Source organism: Pundamilia nyererei, unplaced genomic scaffold (assembly GCF_000239375.1).
Source record: "Pundamilia nyererei isolate P.nyererei 1_Seehausen unplaced genomic scaffold, PunNye1.0 scaffold00033, whole genome shotgun sequence".
Classification (NCBI taxonomy): Eukaryota; Metazoa; Chordata; class Actinopteri; order Cichliformes; family Cichlidae; genus Pundamilia; species Pundamilia nyererei.
Genome location: NW_005187434.1, coordinates 1336886 through 1359244, shown reverse-complemented (window position 1 = coordinate 1359244; position 22359 = coordinate 1336886). Strand labels below are relative to the sequence as shown.

At 43.9% G+C, this 22359-nt stretch overlaps 1 protein-coding gene across 2 annotated transcripts in view; it reads right to left on the bottom strand.

Annotated features, from left to right (window-relative positions):
* The window catches only part of tcf7l1b (transcription factor 7 like 1b), a 30756-nt gene extending 11363 nt beyond the window's left edge, over positions 1–19393 (bottom strand). Inside the window, exons 1-4 of one of the 2 annotated variants that reach the window (XM_005729433.2) lie at positions 18386–19393; positions 18186–18258; positions 17941–18068; positions 894–977 (exon numbers count right to left, since the gene is read on the bottom strand). In XM_005729433.2, coding sequence (XP_005729490.1) covers positions 894–977; positions 17941–18068; positions 18186–18258; positions 18386–18571 — 471 coding nt within the window. In that variant the 5' untranslated portion in view covers positions 18572–19393. The remainder of the gene's footprint in view (positions 1–893; positions 978–17940; positions 18069–18185; positions 18259–18385) is intronic. The other variant, XM_005729434.2, reaches the window with a different exon arrangement.
* Positions 19394–22359: the final 2966 nt, after the last annotated feature.

Sequence of the window (22359 nt, the reverse complement as noted above, 5' to 3'; positions counted from 1 at the left end):
TGCACTGTTTAAAAATTGGCTTCCTGAACCAGAAAACGCCCCGATACAATCATGCAGGTGAGATGCTAGATAGTAAACTTCAGGCTCCACGTTATCTTGTGTTTTCCATCTGAAAAAACACACACATCCCTCAGTGAAGCCACAAACCAAACAGGTCTGCTGAGACCCCGCATTGTCTAACCCGAGTGAGACACCATCATGATTAGCTCACACCTGTGTGGGAAAGTTGAGGAATGGCAGGGAGGATCAAACTTGAGAGATTTATGCTGCAGACTGAGTTATTGTGGTAAAGACAGACAGGCTGCTGAGCAGCTGGACTGCGGGTGTTGCAGGCTGTGGTGGGAAGCTGCACATGGATGGGTGGGAACCGGCAGATTTGCATGCACACGATAACTTCATTATCGTGAATAATCGCATTACGCTCATGGTCTGATTAAAGCATTTATACGGCTTGCAGTAAATTGATTCCCTCAATACATTTATATGATTTGTCTGATAATTGGGTTAATGTCTTGTAGGATGCAGCCGGGAGGAAGCATCTTATTAGCGCCACAAAAATAAGGGAGGGTAAATAGTGGGACTCTGCTGGTGTGCACATTAATGGATTTGCTGAGCTGAGTTGTGCAGTGTGTGAAATTCTACTCCGTGTTTATTTCTTCCCTCATGCGAGCTGTTCTGCTGCTTGTCAAGCAAGCACTTAACTTATTCCACAATCTTTCTGACGCACGCAGTGAAGCAAACCTGCGGAAGACGTCCGACACTTGCAGCGTGCACGTGCAGCAATCCAAAGTGTTTGTCAGTGATCGGTAATGCCAAGAATTCGGAGTCGAACCCCGCTTGCACATCTTATCGTTGTCTGGGTTGAATTTTGTTCTGTTTTGAGATTTACTTACTAAATGGCCAGGTGTCGGAGAGCGAGAATCCTTTAGTCCTGCAGATCCGGGGACATCTAGAAGTGGCCATTTCATCTGCAAGTACTGCAAGTGAGAAAGAAAAAAAAGAAGCAGCGTTGAACCACAGCAAGTACACACTACAGGGAAAGGGGGTTACAAAAAACAACCAAAAAACTGAAAATAAAATATATGGATTTAACAAAACGCATTCAAAAATAGAGTCTCGTGTGCAAAAGTCACTCTCTAATGTGAGTGTAGGCAGACCAATCTTTTTTTCCGCACAGTGCAAAAGTGGCATAAAATGGTGTCAAACCCACAGAGATCTCCAGCAGACACCTGTACGAGACCCGCAGTGCTGCTGGAGTCTGACAGTGAGTTCTGGCACAGCGGAGAGTAGGAAGAGCGATGTGAACACAACGGACTGGTGGAGGACTGTGAAATTGCCGTTTGTCAGGGAAAAACAAGAGGCCAGCTGTGGGCGCCCATCGCTGAGCGGGTGGGAAGAGACAGCTGGAAGGAAGAGGAAGAACCATCTAAAGATCAGCAAAAGACTCCTGACTACCCACCTCAATCCGTATGGCCCTTTGACCTGATCGCAGCCCCTGCTCGTTTCTTTCTTCTCCACACTTTTTTCAAATATGAAAGTAATCATACTCTTTTTTTCTGGCATTTGCTAGACAGAAATCTGCAACTGCTTGTCAGATTATTACTGTTCTTCTCTCCCTTTGTGAGAAATGCGGTCAAGAAGAGGTTTTACTGCTCGATGCAACAAACTGAGCATTTTGTTTTTGTCCCACAGCAATGAAGATAGCATGAAGCCCGAGAGCTCCAACCATCTGGTTTATGAATCAGCTTAAATACCGGATACAGCAGCTTGTCATGCATGTGGATTTTCTCCCTGGTACAATTTAAAAATAATCAAGAGTTTTATTTTATAGGTAGTGTTGTTTGTTTTTCATTCATGCCCATGTCGAGTTGACACATAAAGCCTTCGCAAGTCATTGTTTCGGTAGCGTTATAAATTCTGTCACATGTTGTTGCGCAATTTCCCCATGCATCCACTGTTATCAGTCTGCAGTGAACTAGCATTGTTTTATAAATAAAACTCCATGTATGACTTCCAGTGCAAAAAAAAGCCCGCCCACTGGAAACATCTTGCTAATAAAGAAGGTCATTAATAGTACCCGTCGCTTAAAAACATTTAAAAAATAAATTTTTTAAAGCTGGACAAAAATCAGCTAAAGACTATATGCAAAGCTTTGTCCATTTTCTGAAAGTCGGTGCAGGATAAATGATGACAAAGAGGCAAACTAGAGGAGTCATGCATTCAGGTTTTGATTTTTAAAACTCCATTCATCACTCCGGGTTTGTAAGGAGGAAGGAAGCTTGGATGGCTGTGGGTTAAAAATGGAAAAGACATTATGGCAGGAGAGGGAAAAGGGAGAGGAGGGAAGAAAAAAAAACATTTTCAGGAATTAGTTTGTCGGAGCAGGCAGAGGGTATTGTTTCCTGACAGCTGGGGTCCAACAGAGCACTAAGGTAGGGGGAGGGGACCTTTTTTTTCCCCTTCGAAAAGGGGGGAAATTCTTGGAGTTGACATCAGCCCTCTTCATTTTCACTATACTGCTCAAGGCTGAATCGTAGGTTCCAACTAATGGGCCCAAGTCCATACAACTGTCAGGAGGCAGTTGCTTTTAAAGGCTGCTAGCTCCCTATTGAAACTTTACTCTGCTGTGTGCATAGTGCCTAATGAATGCTACTCTCCGGAGAGAAAATCCAAAACAATGCAGTTTTCTCTGTCTAATCTATGTCAATCATGAGTCCTTCCACAAATGAAACGAGCGCTATTGTGAGCGTTTGGTCTGGCCCGGCCGTGCCCACCCCAGCTCTCCCACCCAATCCATCCCTTATTTGACAGCTTCTGCCAGGACTGAGGAACATGCCCCCGGGCACTTTTTTCTGAGCACCTACTTTTCTTTTAATTGCCAGTGTGCCCTATGTAGCAACTGTTCACACACTCCCCGAAACATCCAGCCAGGTAATGCCAGCCGCACACTGTCACATTAGCTCCAGTCCACACTTTGAGCTACACACCGCTCACTCATACATGAGAGGGAGAGAGGGAGGGTGCTCGAGTCTGTGAGTTGCTTCTGGAAACAAAAGGTGAGGAATTGGGGGCCATGCTGCTTAGCAAAAACTTTCTCTGTGTTGCAGTGCAGAAGGAAAGAGAAAAAAAAAAAACAGGTAAAGTGTCAGAAGAAAGTTTGCACTGCAGAATAGGAGCCAGCATTTTTTTAAGTGGCTGATTCAAATGCCGTGGCTTAAGCGGTACTAGATGTTTGTAAAAGAGTGAAACAGGAGATAACCTAATATAAATTAAACTGCAAGACATTTGGAAATGCTTTACACGCGCCCTTATTTTATTAGAAACAAACGCAGCCATATGGTTGAGGTCTCATAGCAATGCCTGTTTCAGCATGGGGGCTGGAAGCTCTGGTAAGCACACTCGGACAGAGTACTGAAAGAAGTGTGTAACTAAAGTGAAGTTTAGCTGATCCATTTTCGTAACTCTCTAATTGTCTTCCAGCCTTCCCTGCTGCCTCCAACACTCAGAATAGACATCAGTAGAATGTGCTACTTTTACAGGACCCAGATGCAACAAAGGTGGCAGTGATGCCACTGAAATTTTCCAAAAAAGCTGCACTGGAGGCGTTTGGGTTTTTGAACACAGAGAATACAACATATGCTCGGGGGCATGTGGCCTGCCAGAGCTGGGTTCTAATTGTTACATTGCTCTCACAGAGCAGAGGAAAACACAGCCAAGAGTCTTTGTCATCTCTGAAGTGTGCGCTGCCATACTCCAGGCCAACAGCGGAGCACGGAGAAGAGACAGATGTCTGGACATTTGCTGTCAAACTAAGTCAGAGAGTCTGCCAAAGGGACAGAAAAAAAAATCCAAACTTTTGCTAACAACTATCTGTTAACTTAAAGGTCGCACTGAGGAGTCGTGTTAAGCGTAAATCTAGGTAATGTTAATTTTGCTATATTATCTAAAACGGATTGCAGGATTTTGCATATGTATTGGTGGCGGTGGATCAGGAAGTGGCTCAATACATGGACCCCCGCCCCTACCAAGTGTTACTTAGTTATAAAGGGCATAAAATGAAGCGCTGTTTGAATGTGCGCGAATGGGCAAATGTGGCTTGTGGCAAAAAGCGCTTTGAGTGGTCAGCTGGAGTAGGAAAGAATTATATGAGCACAATTCCATTTACCATTTAGCATGATATGCTCAATTGGATTAACTCACTCAAATCAACAGAAAAACAGTCAGACAGGCAACAAATAAAGGAGCGAATATGCATAAAGTGGCAGCTCAGACGCGGCCTGGTGCTTGTAAAAGCGGCTTCGCCCAACTTGCGGTGAATAGCCGAGCAGCAGGAATGCCTCCATGGATCACCCCGGCAGATAATGTCAATCACCTACTGTGTGGAGAACTCCTCCCCATTGTTTTCTTTTAACCCTCCTCCCCAACAGAAAACAAATGGGCCACACAGCTTGCTGTTTGGCTGAGGTGTTAATTACCGTCCCCCCGGCCCATATGAACAGCAACTTCAGACAATAACCCTGTCAGGCTCCCGGCAGGAACAGTCCCTCCCAGGTTTTCTCTGCTGATATCACCTGCTCCACGCGGGGCTATTGACACCTAAACCTGATCTATGCATGAAACACAATTAAAGACTTTAAGGCACAAAGGAAAGTGTGATAGGTAGCACCCGCCTTTGTCTCAGAGTTTGCATTAAGCGCCATTGTTTGTCGACATTAAGGACAATTACGCAGACAATTGTTAAGCAAACCTTGGAAGTCATTGTGCTAATTAGCGTGTAATTGATGGGGAAATGACAAGCGGCTCAGCTGGTAATACCCGCAATACCGTCTGCGAATGAGGCTACTGCCTGCACTGAATGTGGACTTTTCAACTGGTCCACTATGAGGTAAGTATGCATTAGTAGCGGTGGTAGGGAGGTTGTTAATTAAAGGAAGATTAAAAAAACCTAGTTTGGTGAGAGTGTAAGTTATGGTGATATTTCTATTGCAGAATACATGGAGTATAAATACAGTTACATTAGGCACCCATAAAAAACTTTTGGGGTTGAAGCCTGTCGTCTTGGTTTATACTACATTAACCGTGAGAAGCCCGTGTTGCTGCACTGGAAATAGCATGCTGCTAATGGCTACCACATTTGAAGTGTCCATTAGCCCACAGAGGAATGAAGTTAAGTGACTATGACAGGGGCACTCCCTCAGTTTGCCAGGCTTCTATTGTGACCCGGTTGGTCGTCCTGCACTCTTATTCACAGCCAGTAGAAAAACTGGGTCAAAGGTCAGACATCCAGAGTGCTGTGGTTTCTATGACGACGTGGCCTATTAAGGCCAGGCTCATTGGCCTCTTAACATGCTCTTGTACACAAAAGAACTATTAGTGCAAAAAAAGGGGAGCGAGAAGCGATGAAGGGAGGCAGCGCCGGGGAGGTCCTGACAGCGCAGCGTCAAGCTTCTTCCGACATTTCCAAGACGGTTCGTGCAGGATACGCACTGTATGTCAGACGTACGCAGCGATGACGTGCTCTTCCGAAAACAGGCAAGATACGTGGGTTTGCGCTTTTCTCAAAAGGTCTCAGCTTTAAATTACTCAATGAGCGATGCCGTCATATGACTACCTCATGTGTATTCTGCACAAGGCCAAACTCACCAGCAAACCGGGTTTATTTGAAAAGTCCTTGGAGTGAATTTACTGCTGTTTCAGTAATAAAACAGCATTAACAGAATACAAGGCCAAGACAAACCCCCATAAAAAGCTTCTTTAACATTCTGTCTCAGTGAGTGAGCTGCAACTTAAGCAGGCGTTTGCATTTTTGCAACTCAAGCAATTATTTGTTTCATGAGGCTACTCTTTTTTTTTTTTTTTGTCTTCCTTGAGCATGACATGGTCCTGAGTTATTACTTCCTGCATCTAGAGTGTAACCAACGTTAACTGCAATGTGTGTGTTAGAATGAAGCCGCCATTGTTCTCCTCCTTGGATTTCAGCTAATTTTAATCAGCCGTTTAAAGCTAAAGTGAGGGTACAGTCAGGAATAAGTGAGTAATTTTGTTACAGAGCACAACAGCAGGTCACATAAAAACTCACTGTGTAATTAGACGCAGGAGAAAATAATTATACATCTGGTAAGAGCAAGGCCATCTCATAAAGACAGAGAGTAGGGTGCAAAGCTATTCAAAGTTAATTATGTGAAGTCAGTTATGTGGTTTTCTGCACCTTTGGAGATCTGCTTTCGATTGTCACAAACGGCTCCCTGCTAATGTCACAATGATCCGATGTCAAGACAGGCTAGCCCTCTAATGTCCAAGATATGCTTTCTGCTCAACGACCCGCGGCATTGTTTGTCCAGTCGCGCAGGAACGCAACGTTTTTATTGTTTGGGGAGTAGCCTCGTTTCATTGAAATTTACAGCTGTAAACGTCTGTATAATTAACTCCAGAACACGACGTGGTTACCAGCAGTCGGCTGGTTGTTTACAGTAAAGCTCGACTTAGAAATCAAATCTAGGTGTGTGTGTGTGTGTCAACACTACGCCAATGACACACAAGTGAGACCTGAATTTTTCATTTATGACCAAACACAAATTGACCGGAGACAGCGTGGGTTACCAATATAATGCTGCGTTTTCTTGCCAAGGCGTTTAGGAGGCAATAATAAGTTCTGCATGCACCCCCACCCACTCGCGCTGAACGGGGCAAATACCACAGCGTGGTAATCACTCCCAAATACACAGGGAAGACATAAAAATAACCCCTCTCTCTTCTTTTTCCAGAAATTGCAAATAAATATTTACCCCCAGCCTCCGAGAGTAAACACACGTATGTCTAAAAGTGCACCTTTTTTTTCTCACTGACAGAGCACAATTGTTTTTCTCTCTCTTTTTTTTTTAACTTCCCAAGAGTAGCTGACAGGGCTAGAGGAGAGGCAGCAAAGCGTCGTGAAGGGGGGGAGTCAGTTTTGAAAAACTGAGGTGGGCATAAGTGGGTGTAGTGGAGAAGGCAAGCGAGAGAGAGCGAGAGAGAGAAGGAGGGAAAAAAAGAGCCTAAATTAAACACATTTGTTTCTGCTCTCACATACCACAAGTCTTATGAAAACAGAGGGCTGATTGTGTTCACTCTGCAAGTCCTACCCCCCTCCCCTCTGTCTCTTCACCACCACCCAGCTCCACTCCCCCAACCCCTGTCCTGAGCAGCAGCAGCCCCTAACCACCCCCCCAAACACACACACACACACAGCTGCCTGCAGATGCCTCCTGTGTTTGCTCTCTTGAGTGCTAAAGCGCAAATCTCCAGGCCCCGCAGACTTCTGGGCCCTGCCTCATCTCAGTTTTTACTACCTGACATCCCTATCACCCCACTGCAAACTCCACTCCCTCCACTCTCCTCCGGCTCTCTCCTACTCACACACACACACACACACACGTTCAAATGCCACAGGTATGTTTCAGCCACAGTCAGTCCTCAAACACAGGGGACCCAGAGAGGGACTGGGGCCATATAATTTAAGGTGGCAAAGCTGTGGAATCAGTCGCTTTAACGTGGAATCAATTCATTTCCATCTACATGTCGCTGTTTTTAAGCTCTAACAGTCATGCAAACTATATTCAAAAATCATTTGGCACAAAAGAAAGAAATTTGCTACATGTGCTACAATGTAGCTTTTGAATCGAACAGTAAAAGCAATCGCAAACCTCCACAATGTGTGACACAGCACAAAATTGCCATGACATTCCCCGGGATTAGTTATGCGTACTGTCAGCAGACTGCAGGGAGGTCTGGAAGACTGCCAGCGGGGTTTTTTTTGGGGTTTTTTTAATACCTGAAACATTTGTAGAAGTCATTTCCTTACAGTCTGCAGGCTTCATTTTCATCGTGCTGATATTGAGTGCTAAATCACGATTTAGCAATAGGCTTGTCTATAACTTTGTCCCCGTGCAGGGCTCTTCTTACATCTCTGAAACTCTGAAAAGCTTGAAACCCGTCAGACAAAACCTACACGTTCACGGTGTAAAGAAAAGCCTATAGAGGAATCACAAGGCAGGATAGGTCATTAGGTCCTTTACCTCTTCAAGGTTCACCAGGTCTCTTGAAAGCAAAACAATGAAGCAGGAACATGAGCAGAGAACCATCAATTGCCTGAGAATATCAGTTTATTTTAATATTGACTAAATCACTTTTTACATATTTTGGGAAAACATGTCCAGTTTTAAGCAACTAATATTAATTCATACAGGCTGTCACAACTTTTTATAGAAAAAAATCTTCATGGCATTAACCAGACCACTGAGACCTCGAGGCTGGACATGCTACTTAAAACAATACAGCTGCTGCTATCTTTCACTTTCAATGCAATCTAATGAGAGGGGCAAGGTGATTATGATCAGGGGCTGCTGTAAATATCAGATTCCCTGGGACAGGGTTGAGGAGAGGCCCCCTTACAATTACATAGTATTCAGGAATGCAGAGCATGAACCACGGTAACAGGGAGCTGAAGACAAAAACGCTCACATCCCATTCTGAACGTTTAGCTCACACCATGCGACAGGGAAAAAAAGGGGGTTTTACAAACAGCCTTTAAAAAAGTAGGAAAGTTTATCTTTCATGGAGAACTGTTTCTGCGATACTGTGCCACAATGCAACAAGCTTCCACTCAATCCAAGCTGCACACTTCTGCAAACAATTAAATGTTAACCCAAGGACTGTAAGCTGCTCAGAGAGAGAGAGAGAGGGAGAGAATAGGAGGGGGTGACTGGAGAGAGAGGGGGGGGGGTGCTTGTGCACAATTACAGCAGGGATTTATGGCCTGAGAAACAATTTATAAATCACAGCGCCTGAGCTAATGTGCTCCAGATTGTTCTCCATGCAGCTGCAATTTTGGTCTGCGTGAAACGGCATAATAAACCTGGCTGGAGGACATGTTTGGGTGGTGGCGGTGGTGGGGCAGGGAGAAAAGTTGAGATTGTGGGTGGGGGCTGAAAGTTTTGAGGTGTTTTGAACAAAGAAACTGAGAAGGTTTTTTTTATTATTATTATTATTATTAATATTATTTAAGGCCGGGTGAGATTGTGCTGAGGTGTGATTCTTAATTGAGAAAGGCTAAGAAGGTCTTAACAGAAATGTTCAAATTATGCAAATAATCCCAGTTAAAGATTGGTGGGAGGTTTGGGGGGTAATAATGGACAAAACAGGAAAAGCAGTGAAACTTCACAACAAGCGCAGTAACATTGCTGTGAATGGTTTTCCACTCACTGCAAAAACCGTGAAAGGCACTCTTTTAATTACACTTCTGACATGAGTCGAAAATCATTCGGGTAATGAAAAGGAAAGACAAATGCTGCAAACTGATCCCTTCATTGTGGCTGCTGGGCTGATGTAGAGGAGGGGATCGGATATGCCGAGGGGAAGCCTGAGCTTTCGCGGCCACTCAGCCAACTGGCCCTGAACCTTGACCTCTAACCCTTCACCCAGGGGGGCAAACAAAGCTCTGAGTGACATCTGAAACTAGACACTCTGTGGGGAGAGAGTGTCTGGACAGGACTCAAATAACCCCATTAACTCTGCAGAAAAGATTTATGGCTATTTATTCTCCATCTGCAAATTTCGAAAGCTGAAGAGTCACACAGATCTGTCAAAAATAATCGAGCGATTAAGAGGTGCGCAGCGAGTTTTATCCCGTTTACTTGCCAATATCTCCATCTTGCATGAGGATAGGCAAAAATGCGCCATAATTAACAACTCTGAGTGGAGCTGTGATTAGCAGTGGTACACACATATGCCAACAGTTAGTCTGCAGCAAAATAAATTCTGCTTAATATGAACAGCATGAGTCCGTCTTCAGGCAGTTTTAAAGAGAGTCACTGATGCATATTCACCCGCACCTCTGATGGATTTCTGTACAATGGATTACGTAAACAACTCTGGCATTGGTTTACTGTAAACAAAAACAGAGGGAAAAGTTGATGGTAAATGTGCTGCGGTGAATGCGATCGCTCCGTCGCCAGAATGCTGAAAGCCACTGTAGTATTTAAATCAGGCAAGGAGGGAGGAAGACTGGGCCAAGCATTCTGTAGCTCAGCTGTGAGGCTCTAAGCCGTTGCCCTAGGGTCTTTGTCCTGCCTTTCAGGGCAAGTCTGAGGTAGTCAAAGACCCTATTCATGACCGGCGCTCCCCCTGCCAACACACCCATACAGCCCCAGTCAAGTCAGCCGAGAGCTATAGAGCCTTCCCATTTCACACGAGAATCAGACCTGCCCCTAAAGCCTGCTTCAGGGATTTCCAATAGCCAGCTCCTCTAACCCATGTACAAATCAAACAAAAGGGCTCCTTGGCCTATTCCATGTCATATAGGCTTGATTAGATCTTTTTTTTTTCTAATGTAGCTACTCTACATTTGAAGCAAATAAGTCAGTCAAATATGTAGGGAATTGTTCCGATGGAGATCCTGACCCTACCCCACATCCATGATTATCATCTGATACAAGATCAACCTCATGCCAACACTTACTTCTTTAAAGAAGCACCCAAGCTGAGTATATCAAATGATAAACTCTCAACACAAAGCAACCTAATCATGCTGATTATCTGAGGGCAGGCGTTAGGGGAATCCCGCTATCTGTAAAGAGTGTCTTATGTCTGCTGAGCACAAGGCCCTCAATCACATCCCTTACTCATAACTAATCAAGAACATTACCTCATAATTTTAAATTGAGCAGATAAGGTCAGGGAAGAGGGATATCCTGTGGCTGAGAGCGATGCAAACAGCTCAGGCCATCAGACGCTTCTGCTGCTCCTGCTGTTTATTCTAACAGGATCCACAAGTCTGGACCGAGATAAGGAGGCTACACATTTTCGATGACTTGTGCCTTTGCTCGGCTTTAATCTAATTTGCTGCTCCGCAGAACATTGTGACTTCTTAACAAGTACAATTGGTTTATGAGGCTAACGGGGAAAGAGAGGGGCACCCAAAGGTTAAGTTAATACCAATATCAGGACAGGCAGCCTGATCTCATGGGAAAAGTGTCAATGTGTGATATTTAACAAACAAATTCACATTAAATGCATTTCTTTATGGGGTTTCCTGGTTGTTGTTTTTTAGATATCTAAGATCGGCGTGCCCTCATGAACATTTTATAAACTTCACTTAAAAAACACTGTTGCAATAAAGTGGCAATGCATAAATTCTTTTACAAGTACTTTTGCAGACAGTTTTTAATGATAAAATGCAAACCACTAAAGCTTACACGGACACGTTCCAATAACGGCTTAAACAACAGAGTGAAATAATGCTTCTGTGACATACATTTACCCCAGGCTAATATGCGTGTGTCTAAATAAATGTATTAAACACGTGATACTAGCTCTCCGTCTTTATTTATACAGTTACATATACGATCCATTACTTACGAGCTACCAGAGCTAAATTCAGTTTGCAGATGGCGCGTCAGTCTTATCGGTTACAGCGATGGCTCTATAGTCAAGCGCGTGCAAGTTTTGGTCTATTTCAATACAACAACGTGCAAGAAATCATCATGCGGCAACTTAAAATGCGTGACAAAGTGAGAGATGCATTTGCTTTATGGGTAAAGTGAAAATCTGCACGGGTTAAAGCAACTCTTAAAATGTCAGTGCGGAACAGGTCACAGGTTGTGTACGGGTGCAACGTGCGGATGTGTGACATGTATCTGTCAGTGGGCTACGAGCTCCAACAGCACTCCCAAACCTGCTCCACCATTTAACTCGGTGGGAAGCGGCATTGCTGATTTATAACCTCAACCAGAAGAACAGCTGCTCTGCTTGCAGTCAACTAACCTCATTCTGGAAGGATGTCCATCCACTTCTTAATTTAGTATGACACTACAGCCTCACTGGTACAACACATACGCATGCCTTTATTGGGCCGCACAGAGCACTTCCGTGCCCAGCATATGAACCGAAGCGAGGCCTGGTGTAAATCTCAGTAGTACTGATGCTACATGCACATGATCTGATATCCTCCTGCTGTTGTTGACTGGGTTGTGATTGTAAGGTAATGGTAAGGCATTGTGGTCTACGAAGAAGAAGCTGTGCTCTGTGGGAGACAGAATCCCTCAGATAAGTGAGTGCCTCAAGGTCTGGAAGGCAGCCCACCACAGGATAACAGGCAAAGGAATAGCAGCACCCGTATCTGCCCCAGTTTATGCTTCTACCACCACATCTCATCAACAATCTCTCCTCATGCCTGCTCCTTCTCCCTCTGCTGCTGCCTGCAGTGCTTAAACTGAAAACAGCTGCTTGGAATACCAGACTGATGAAACCCTGTTTAGAGCTTTTTTTTTTTTGTCTTCCTGCTGTACAATCACATTTTACTAGCGAGGAGTTTAAGGTACAATTATAGAGGGAAAACATTTCTTTATGCGACCTAAACAGTAGTGGTTATGGGTATGCATGGGCATACAAACACTTATATAAGGAAACAGTCACTCTACCCTAATCTACCAGTTAGACTGCTGTGGTAGGGATCATTATGATTTTATCTGCAGTTTTCACTGAGAAGCAGTGTACTGGAGGTGAAAAGACTAGTTAACCGATAAGACTAATTTAACCAATCCAGACAAAAAAATCACAAGTTCATCTCCTTTCTTTGTCGTATTACACAAGCGATTACACAGTTAATCCACCTTCATTCAACTGGCTGGATCATAAACATAATTATGGTTAGATGCAGGCATAATTAAGGCCCGACCGATATATCATCCGACATTTGTCTAGCACAGGTAATTTAGTCATTTAAAAATGGTATCCGACAGAGTTGCTCCGACTCCAACTCTGACAAACTGTATTAATAAAACTCCTTCTCCGTTTCTATGAGGACAGAGACACGCACACGATTCATGCGAGCTTTAATTTGCACTAAGAACAGCTTTTTTTAATATGTAACAGTTTAACCAAAAAAATGAGTGACAAAGAACGCAAGCTTTGGTTCTCCATTGCTTCTAACTAAACTATATTTGAGTCTCACAATAGATTCACGATGCAGAGATTATCCACTAAGCATTGCAATTGTTTGAGCGCAAAGTAAGGACATGTGTAGACATGACTCTCTATTTGTTCACCGGAACGCCTATCGCCTATATTTAACTCTTCAACAAGAGTTTTGTGTTCCGAGACTAGAACAGCGGAGACATCGGCGTGCGCTCCGAAGCGCTAGACGTGTTCACCTGTTTGGCCAAATGTATCTCGACTTAAACACAAGTTCTCCCATTTTTTGTTTGGTTTTTTTTAAAGGAGAAAAAGCGGTGTACCAAACTGAGCAGCAGTTCTGGCCAAACGCAGCAAACGAGAAAAACACATAAATTGATTTAAAAAAAAAAAAAAAAAAAACACTCGCACACATATTCATCTTGGCACATCAAAGGGATTCATTGATGTCACTGAACATGGGGAGTCTGCGGCTGGAGAGGGGAGATGTTGGTTATCCTTTCCTCAAAGGGTGCTGAGATGCTCCTGATGGGCCCCGCGCTCGAGAAGCCAGAGAACGCTATAAACAGAATTTCTAATGTCAGGCGGGCGAGTGGGTGGGTTAGGTAGTGAACCAGCAGGCTATGGGGTAGCGGGAGGAATTGACGCCAGCTCATGCTTTCCACAGAGATTAGAGAGAGAAGGATAGAGACCAGGACTGACACCATTTCACACAGTTGTGTGTGAGGGATGGTAGGAAGAAAGCATCCGTGGGCTGAAAATCAAATGCCAGATGCATGCATCCCCCCCCCAAAAAAAAAAGATTTGCATGTGACACTGCTGGAGATGGTATAAAGTTATAACATCTACTGATTTGTTGGTTAGTTTCTGTGTAAATTGGAACATTTGCAACATATTATTAGCTGCACTGGTTTGTGTTGCACTAATTAGAACTGACCTTGATTACCCCTGTGCAATATAAAAGCTAATTGCTGAGAAATACAGCCGTGAAATATGTACCAATTCACACATTATGTGGAAACTGAGAATGTAAACATCTCTCCCCTTCTTCTGCAACTAAATCACGATTGTTTTTCAATTCCTTTAAGTCCGAGCAGAGGGTTCATTATCAAAATGACTCCAGGCGAGAGCTCCCAGCCAGTGATGGCATTTCTGCGGGCGATCGAGATCTCCTTCTAATTGGATAGTGCCACCAAATTGATGTAGATGTGTTTGCCTTTGAAGGGAAAAAAAATCCTTTAAAAACTATAAACCTAGTCAAAAATGTTAGCTGTGTTGACACAGCGCTTGGGTATAAAAATATTTGCACGCCAACATTCAGGAATACAACACTGAGCGTTGTGAGAATGTGAGCGCCCCGTACACTGTTCCCTCTGTTGCAAAATATCCACACAGCATCACCTGAACGCCCCCACTCCCCCAACCCTCCTGACGCTCACAGGCTCTGCACAGACAAACGTGCAGCACGCATGGTTGCATGTTTGCTCATTCACACACACACACACACACATGCAGCAAGGTGAGTGAAATGCCAAGTGAGCCACCTGATGAAAAGACATCTCCACACAAACAGGCTTTGCTTATGCAGGGAGAGGCCCTTTTATTCAGCGGGACAATGTCTGTGTTGACTTTTCTTTGTCTGCACATTTTAAGCACCAAAAGCACCAGAAAGAATTGAGGGGGGGTGGCGGCGGTGGTGGTGAGAGCCAATGCGGCATGCAATCGTAGCCACTGACATGTCCAGACTTATACAAGCTCTCCATTCATATCTCGATCTCAAACCATTTTCTATTCAACAATCATGCTCGGGAGTTCGAGTGTCCCACCGTGTATTTGATGAAGATATGTTTGAGCGGCTAACCTCGCTCACACTCTCTCGCCACCTCTCACACACAAGAGGCATTTCGCTCGTCGGCGAGGATGATGGTGATGTAGTGGCCGAGTTATCTAAAAGTGCTGATGAAGGCAACAAGGGGCGGTGGCGTGGAGCGGAGTGCGTGTTTCGCCAAGTTAAATCTGACAGTCTTCGATCACAATGCAAATCAGTGAATTGGCAAACATTTAGCTGGATTTGTGCTGATAACTTTGATAAAGAGGGGTAAAAAAACAAAACAAAAATTTTAAAAAACAAATGCTCCGGTCCTGCGCCCCACAGCAGGCAGAGGTCTGGTGGAACATCTCTGCAAACATAAAACCTCCTCCTCAGCTCTCAGTGGATTACAGCGGAATGTCAGCTCAGAGCAGGCTTTAAATCAGTTATGCTTGGCCCTCAGGGGAACTCTGTGCTGATCCCATGTAGGCCTGTCTCTCATTGCTCATGATAGGGTTGCCACATCCCAATTTTTTTTTTTTTTTAAGTTAGGGGCTCAAAACCTTCAAGACTGCAGAGTAAAATTACTGCATGACAACTCTTGAGCAACACCTCACGTCTATTATATGCACTGAATGCACATGCAGCATTACTACACAAAAGCAGCTGGTTGGGAGAGCACAAGTAGGAGTTATAAATAGTTTCATGCAAATGTGAAAATGAATGTCTTGCATACATACAAAACTAAAAAAAACAAACATTTACATTACGCTCAAAGGTATCAAGCTGCCTAGTCTGCACCAGGAAATGGAAACGGTGGATTTTGTTGCCTGGCACTAATCACACGATCTGTGTGAGAGACGCAACTTTAATGCGTCTCATGCAGCACAAGTACAACCGCGTACTGCTGGGCGCTTGTAAAACAAATGTGGCAGTTCCAGCAGCAGGGCGTTCCAAGCTGCACAACATCATAAAAGTATTTGCGGGCACCAGGATGGTTTTTATGTCAAGACGGGAGAGGTGACAAAACAAATTCATTTGCCCTGTAGGAAGAAATTTAATCTCACTAGCCTATCTGCATATTCCACAGAATGATTATTCGTGATAAGCGTTACTGCAGAGCTCATCATGTGTGTAAAATGTGTGATAAATATTATTCTGTAAACCTATCTGCACTAAACTTGATCCACAGGTGTAAATAAACCAGACTCTCGCGATGAGAGGTGAAAAAAAAAGAAAAATGTTGAGCCTTTCCCCAATCACATTCACGACATTTAAGCCACGAAGCCAGTCCAAAGCCCAGTACAATATGGAGACCTTAAGACGACCGCTAAGTATGCCAGCTATTGTCTGCCTGCTTGTTTTCTGCCACAGTGATGATTGACACAGTCAGCCCACTTTGTCCTATTGACCCCATTCTTTTTTTTTCTTCAAATATAGAGGATTATACCTCAGAATTTAAAATCCCCTGTAATTATTTGTTACTTTGCCACAAGCAATAAGCTGTATTAATTTTCCGCTCTTGTTTTCCTAGAGAAAATACCAGGAAGAGAGGCATTCATACCAGACACGCATGACAAAACAAAGCAAGGGACGAGATAACAGAGTTGAAGCCGTTAGGTTTGTTTCTTAATTACACCAAATACACCTACCACAGTTTCCTTTGGGGGGAATAAACGTATTCTAATGCACTTCTATTCGAGCACGTTTATCTCTTGGGTTGTGACGTCACTCCTCGGAAAGTCTGGTGGCCAAAACCAACAACATAGACAAACTACAAGATAGCGTGCATCACATGGAGTGAGGAGAGTAGCCATTTAGTTAATGAGCCCCAATGGAGACCTCCAATGAAGCCATCAAGACTGCTCAGAATAACAATGGTCAACTAACGCCTTTCTAATTGAATGGAAGGTACAGGGAGGCAAGGGGAGTGGGCAAGGAACAGTGAAAAGGATAAAGGGGGAGGGAAGGGGGGCTGGGTCTTTTCAGTCAGATGCCTGCCAGGCCTTAACGAAAGTACTTGTTTTGTTTTTTTTTTCCTTTTTTTGGGGTGGGGGGTGACATGGCTTGGGGGATGGACAATCTCAAGAAAAACAGAGCTCACAAGCAGAGATTATTTCAAGGAAGTTTGTGCAGCACCAATTACATTGCATTTAACAGTCTCCCGATTCCAAATATTAAACTACCTAAAATGTGTGTCTGTTTGACCTTAAGTGTCCACAGCATTACTAACTGGCTACCCACTGCTGTGTGAAAATGTCATGTTTGAAGCCAAGCACTGCAAAAAAAGAAAAATTGCAACAACAACAACAAAGAAGCAGCAACCAAACCAATAATCAGTATTAAACACTATAAAATGTTTACAACTTCACAAGCTGGGAATGCCTCAATGCAACAGGTTAAATGACACACTCCAAACTCTGCATCAGCAACACTTGCTTAAGACTGTCAACCTTATCTGGACATTTAAAGTCTCTGGACAGCGTCTGTCGGGGGACACAGTGCAGTGAAATGCCTCCCGTGTGTGTCAGAGTGAGGTATTACATTGTTGTTACTGTAGGATATGACCTGACCAACAGCCTTTTCCCCCCTTTTGCAGAGTAGCTTTTAATATGCAGGCCAACAGAAGGATTTGATAGGCCTGCCTATCAAAAGAAATGCCACTGAAGCTAAAAACACTAGAAAGAAATGTGGTGCAAGTAAAAACAACACGAGAATATCTTGCGATTCTAAAATGGCATTTTAGAAGGAACAGCAGCCTCTGCACTGCAAAATACAAGTCCCTGGAATAACAGCACTTTAGATAACATCAGCTTTAGTAAGGCGAGGCCACTATTAAGTATATAATGAAGACCCAGTGTGAAGCTGCAGCACAGTTTTTGTAAGGGACTGTCAAAGTTGCTCCTTATTTTCAAAAAGACTGAGCAACGTGTCTGAGGTTTCCATCTGAATAAGAAGTTCTCATATGCGAGCCTTTGCGAGGGGTGGGTGGCAGGGAGAATTTTATATCCCCAAAAAGAACAAAGAAGTAGTTAGTACTCCTTGAGAGGCCACTCGGAGGGAATATGGCGGTCTGAGTTGTGCACAAGGAACTTTTACGCACGGCCAAAGTTTTTTGCAGAGTAAGAGGGAACAAAGAAAAGAGAGCAAGGGGAGGGAAACACATCCGCAGAGACACTTACTGTTCTTGCACTGGGAGACAGCGAACCATTAGAAAGGTATGGATTGGTGAGGTCTGGGATCATGAGAAACGGGTAGCCAGGATAGTGTGGACTCTTAAAAAAGCCACCATCTTGCTGTCTTCTCAGTGCTGCAGGGATAAAGAAAATGGTTAAGCAAGACACAACAATTACCAGTTGCACTATGCAAAAGACCCAGAGTTCCTTTTTATTATTATCATCATTATTATTATTACTGTTATCATTACCTTCGCTGAAGTAGTCTCTTGTTTTCTCATAACTTTCTGAGTCGGGTCTGGTTTGGGGGCGCCTCTCTGCTTGCTACAACGGACATTAGACACAGACGGAGGAGGAGGGGGGAAACTAGTGAAACTTTCAGCGCTATTAAATCCCATTTCTTTTAATGCTGAGCCCCGCGGAGAGCACTTAAAATGTGCTCTGCACTTACCTCCGAGTCTGATGAGCTGCTATTGTTTTCCGACTCGTTCACTAAGGAGGATTTCACATCATCCAAATCCCTTTCCGCTGACACATTTTCGGAGATCTTTTCCTCCTGCTCCCCTTCGTCTTTAAACGATATCATTTCATCGTTGGCCCCCAAATCGTCCCCACCACCTCCGTTTAACTGTGGCATTTTCGCAGACGAGTGGAGAGTATCAAGGAGGACGAAAAACAAACGCAACAATTGACCTTTTCTTCTTTTTTTTCTTTCTTTATCTGATCAGCGTAGTCCAAGCGAACCACTGGAGCAGTAAACTACAAGAAAATGTTCATATTTTAAAACTCCTTTTTCATCCTCTGAACTTGATCCCGTGCGCCATGTCGAGCCTTGAGTTAATAATCCACAATTAAAAGTTTGCAACAGCGACAGAAAAAATCGATGAAAGCTTGGCGTCGGTGGCCGGATGCGCCGCAAACTTGGCAAAGTTTCGTCTCCTTCGCAGGTTGTGGACAACTTACGGTCCCTGCGTGTCTCTACTTTTTGTGCCGCTGAGGAATGGGACTTTCTTTCCTCCTACAAGAGTCCGGAGACCACATAAACTACAGCACGCGCGACAGCGAGGTTATTCAAGAACGAGCAACACGTCCGATTTCATCTCCTAATATCCATGCGTAAGAGAACAACTGCTCAAGTTTTTTTTTAAAAAGAAGAAAAAAATGAGGAAAGAAAAGGGGAAAAAAACAACAACGACACGGGCTGCAGTTTTCTCCACTTCGGACTCGCTTGCTTTCCCCGAGAACCGACAATTTGTTATGTGGGCCCCCAACGTAAACAAAGTTCATAACTAGAAAAAGAGAAATAACAAAAGACGTGTAAAAGTATAAAAAAACAAAAGGTTCAGCTGGACGTGCTCGCCCTTTCCCTCCACATTGCTGCCGGGGAATGCGCTCTGAAAACTACTTGGTTGTTCAAGTGGAAGAAAAGCGCAAGCCCGTCCGTAGAGGAGGAGTTTGCGCTGAAAACCGACACTTCATTCACCGCCGTGTAGGCTACATCAGCTATTCTTAACCCTAAAGCCACCAATGCGCAGTCTCCATACAGACCATGAAGTGATGAGGGGGGGCATTTTAACTGGAGGGCTGCGTGACCACAAATAAATCACCACCCCAATATATTATTATTATTATTATTATTATTATTATTAATAATAATAATAATAATAATTACGAGACAAATTACGAGGTGGACTCGCTTTGTTTTAAACATGCGAATAAAGCACAAACAGCGCGTCACCCTAATCGCCTTTTAATAGTTTAAGTAAACACCAGCAGCAGTCTATCGTGTGACGCGACCAGATGATATTCCCAGTATTGTTCAGGTAAGCAGCAGAGACCACGCCGCCTCCATCAGGGAAGGAGGAAATAACAGGCCAGCTTTTAGTGACAAACTCGTAATTACACGCTTCTATTTAAATTGCACGTCTGCGCTGCCCTGAAACAATAAAGCGCAATAACACCCGGGATAAAGCACGGCCTATTACGGCACAGCTACCAGGCATGACAGTGAGGCAACAAGGCTCTGAACATCCAGGCCTCCTGTGACATGCCTGGCTCACTTCTCTCTCTCTCTCTCTCTCTCTCTCTCTCAAGCACATTGCCCCATTGTTGATTTGAGGAACAGGACTGGAGCCTGGTTTTGCAAGCTTTGGAAGAACAAGGGAAGTGGTTACATTTTTTTGAAAAGATATGAAGTAACCTCCTCACAAATCTTAAACACGGGGATGAATTTTAAATCCACGACAAATGAAATGAGCTGAGTTTGTTTTGTTTTTCTCGCAAAGTATGGAGAGTTGCTAAAGTTATCCAGAGGTGCAACACACTTAGGAAAGTGGTTTCATTCTTCAGGAGCTTTTTCTTTCTTTATGCCTCACGTTATCTTGGCATTTCTTATTCCAAGTCCAGCGGACCTCAGACTTTTCCTGACTTCTGATGCAATTCGACATTCTTCGCTTGCTTGTGAAAAGCAGTCACTGATGTTGTTGACTGTGTGTCAGCAAGCTGAAGGCTGACTGACAATTCAGCAGTGTTGTCTCCACGGGCCTCATTAGATCCCCAGATTCCTACTGAGTGTTTGTGTATGTGCTTGTCAGTGTGTGTGTGGGTGTGTGTGTGTGTGTATTTGTATTCGGTTAAAAGCAACATATACTGTAGTTGCATACTGCACCTAGTGCACTTGCACACACACACACACACACACACACACACACACACACACACACACACACACACACACACACAGGTGAGTATTTGCCCTCAGGGCTACAGATCCTTGCTTTTTTTTAAAGGGGTGGAAAATGTAGGAGGCTACAGTATGCAGAAAAAAGTATGAGTGAATTTTCCAAATTGTGCTTCGGTTAGTTGATGATTTTGTTTATCCGAAGTCTGTTTCGCAGCCTTTTAGTCACACCCTTTGTTTCTGGTGTGCATATTTCTATACCCCTTCTCAAAAAAAAAAAAACCTAAAGTGGAGGAAAAATACAGATTTCTCCCCCTTAAAGATATTACGTGTCAAAGATGCAATAGACTATGCATGTCCCAGCAGGTGTAATTACAATAATTCAACACTTGTGCCCCATAGCCTTATGAATGATTAATAAAGAAATCAAATATTAAAACAAGTCAACACAGAAAAATAATAATGACATGCATAAGCAGTTGCCCAACAGGAGTATCTCTTAAATAATGACAACCTTACACACACACACACACACACACACACACACACACACACACACACACACACACACACACACACACACACACACAATAGTTGAAGCAAGCATGATAATAAAGCAAACTCGGTCAAACTGTGGACAGCATCGAGTATATTTGCAAGATGATAAACGTCAGCTATCTTTAATATGTTTTGTGATAGTGCCAAGGCCTTCATGCTGATTTGTTCACCACTATCTCTCTTTTTGTTCTTTTCCTTTTTGCGAAATTCTAACAATCCAGCTTTGATAAAAATTAATTTCTTCACACCCTCAGCACCTGAAAGCAGATTTAATCTCTCTGACTTTAACCTATGGATCCCCGTTTCTCCGTACGACTGCCTCGTTGGAGCGGGATCGGTTTTAACTGAGAGCTGATGAGGGGTCAGGAGAGATGCGAACAGCCACAATCTTAGCCCGGGGGCAGATCAACTGGTGGCCAGAAAATTTATTCAGAGGGTGCTGTCCCTGCATCTGCCTTACTTTGAAGTTGCTCTCTCGACTCTGGCATGTCGTACGTGACTGCGTGTTCATTTTTTTTTAACCCCCCCTCCCCACTCTCACTAAAGAGAGTGTGAAAAAGCCGAGAGGGAGCAGTAGTGTACACATGTATGCGCTTCTGTCAGAGTAGGCTTATACTTGTGGTAGTTCGTGTGCGTGTGTGTGTGTATTTGACAGACATGAGAGTGGAGAGAGGAAAGCAGGGGAGGCGGGAGAGAGATGGAGAGATGCTGTGTGCCAATCCATACTCGCGCTGGAGAATTCAAGGTCATTCTTTCATGTTTTGCCAACCATCGGTCAATCAGTTCCCAATCAAAGTGGTGCTTAATTCAGCAGTAATTCCCATCTCCTTATTACGTTTTTTTTTTTCACCACAACCACTGCACCCCCCTCACTGTTTCAGAGGTGCTAAAGCATTTCCCCTGTCTTCTATCTGATCTGCTGCAGTGTGTCCAACATGCCCTGCCAGGCCAGGCTGTCAAGTTCTTTAATAATACCAGTTAAAGTGTGTGGAGGACATGTCAGATCACACAATGTGCTACCAGTGCTTCTATCTATCTCACTTCAGGAGATTTAGGGCTCATTTGATTGTCTCTGAAGCGTACCCAAGTCATGTTCTTCCATTAATCAGTTCAACCCTCCCCAATGTCTCCATCCATGTCTGTGTGTGTGTCTCTTACAGATTGAAACTGGAGCACAGAAAACTGTC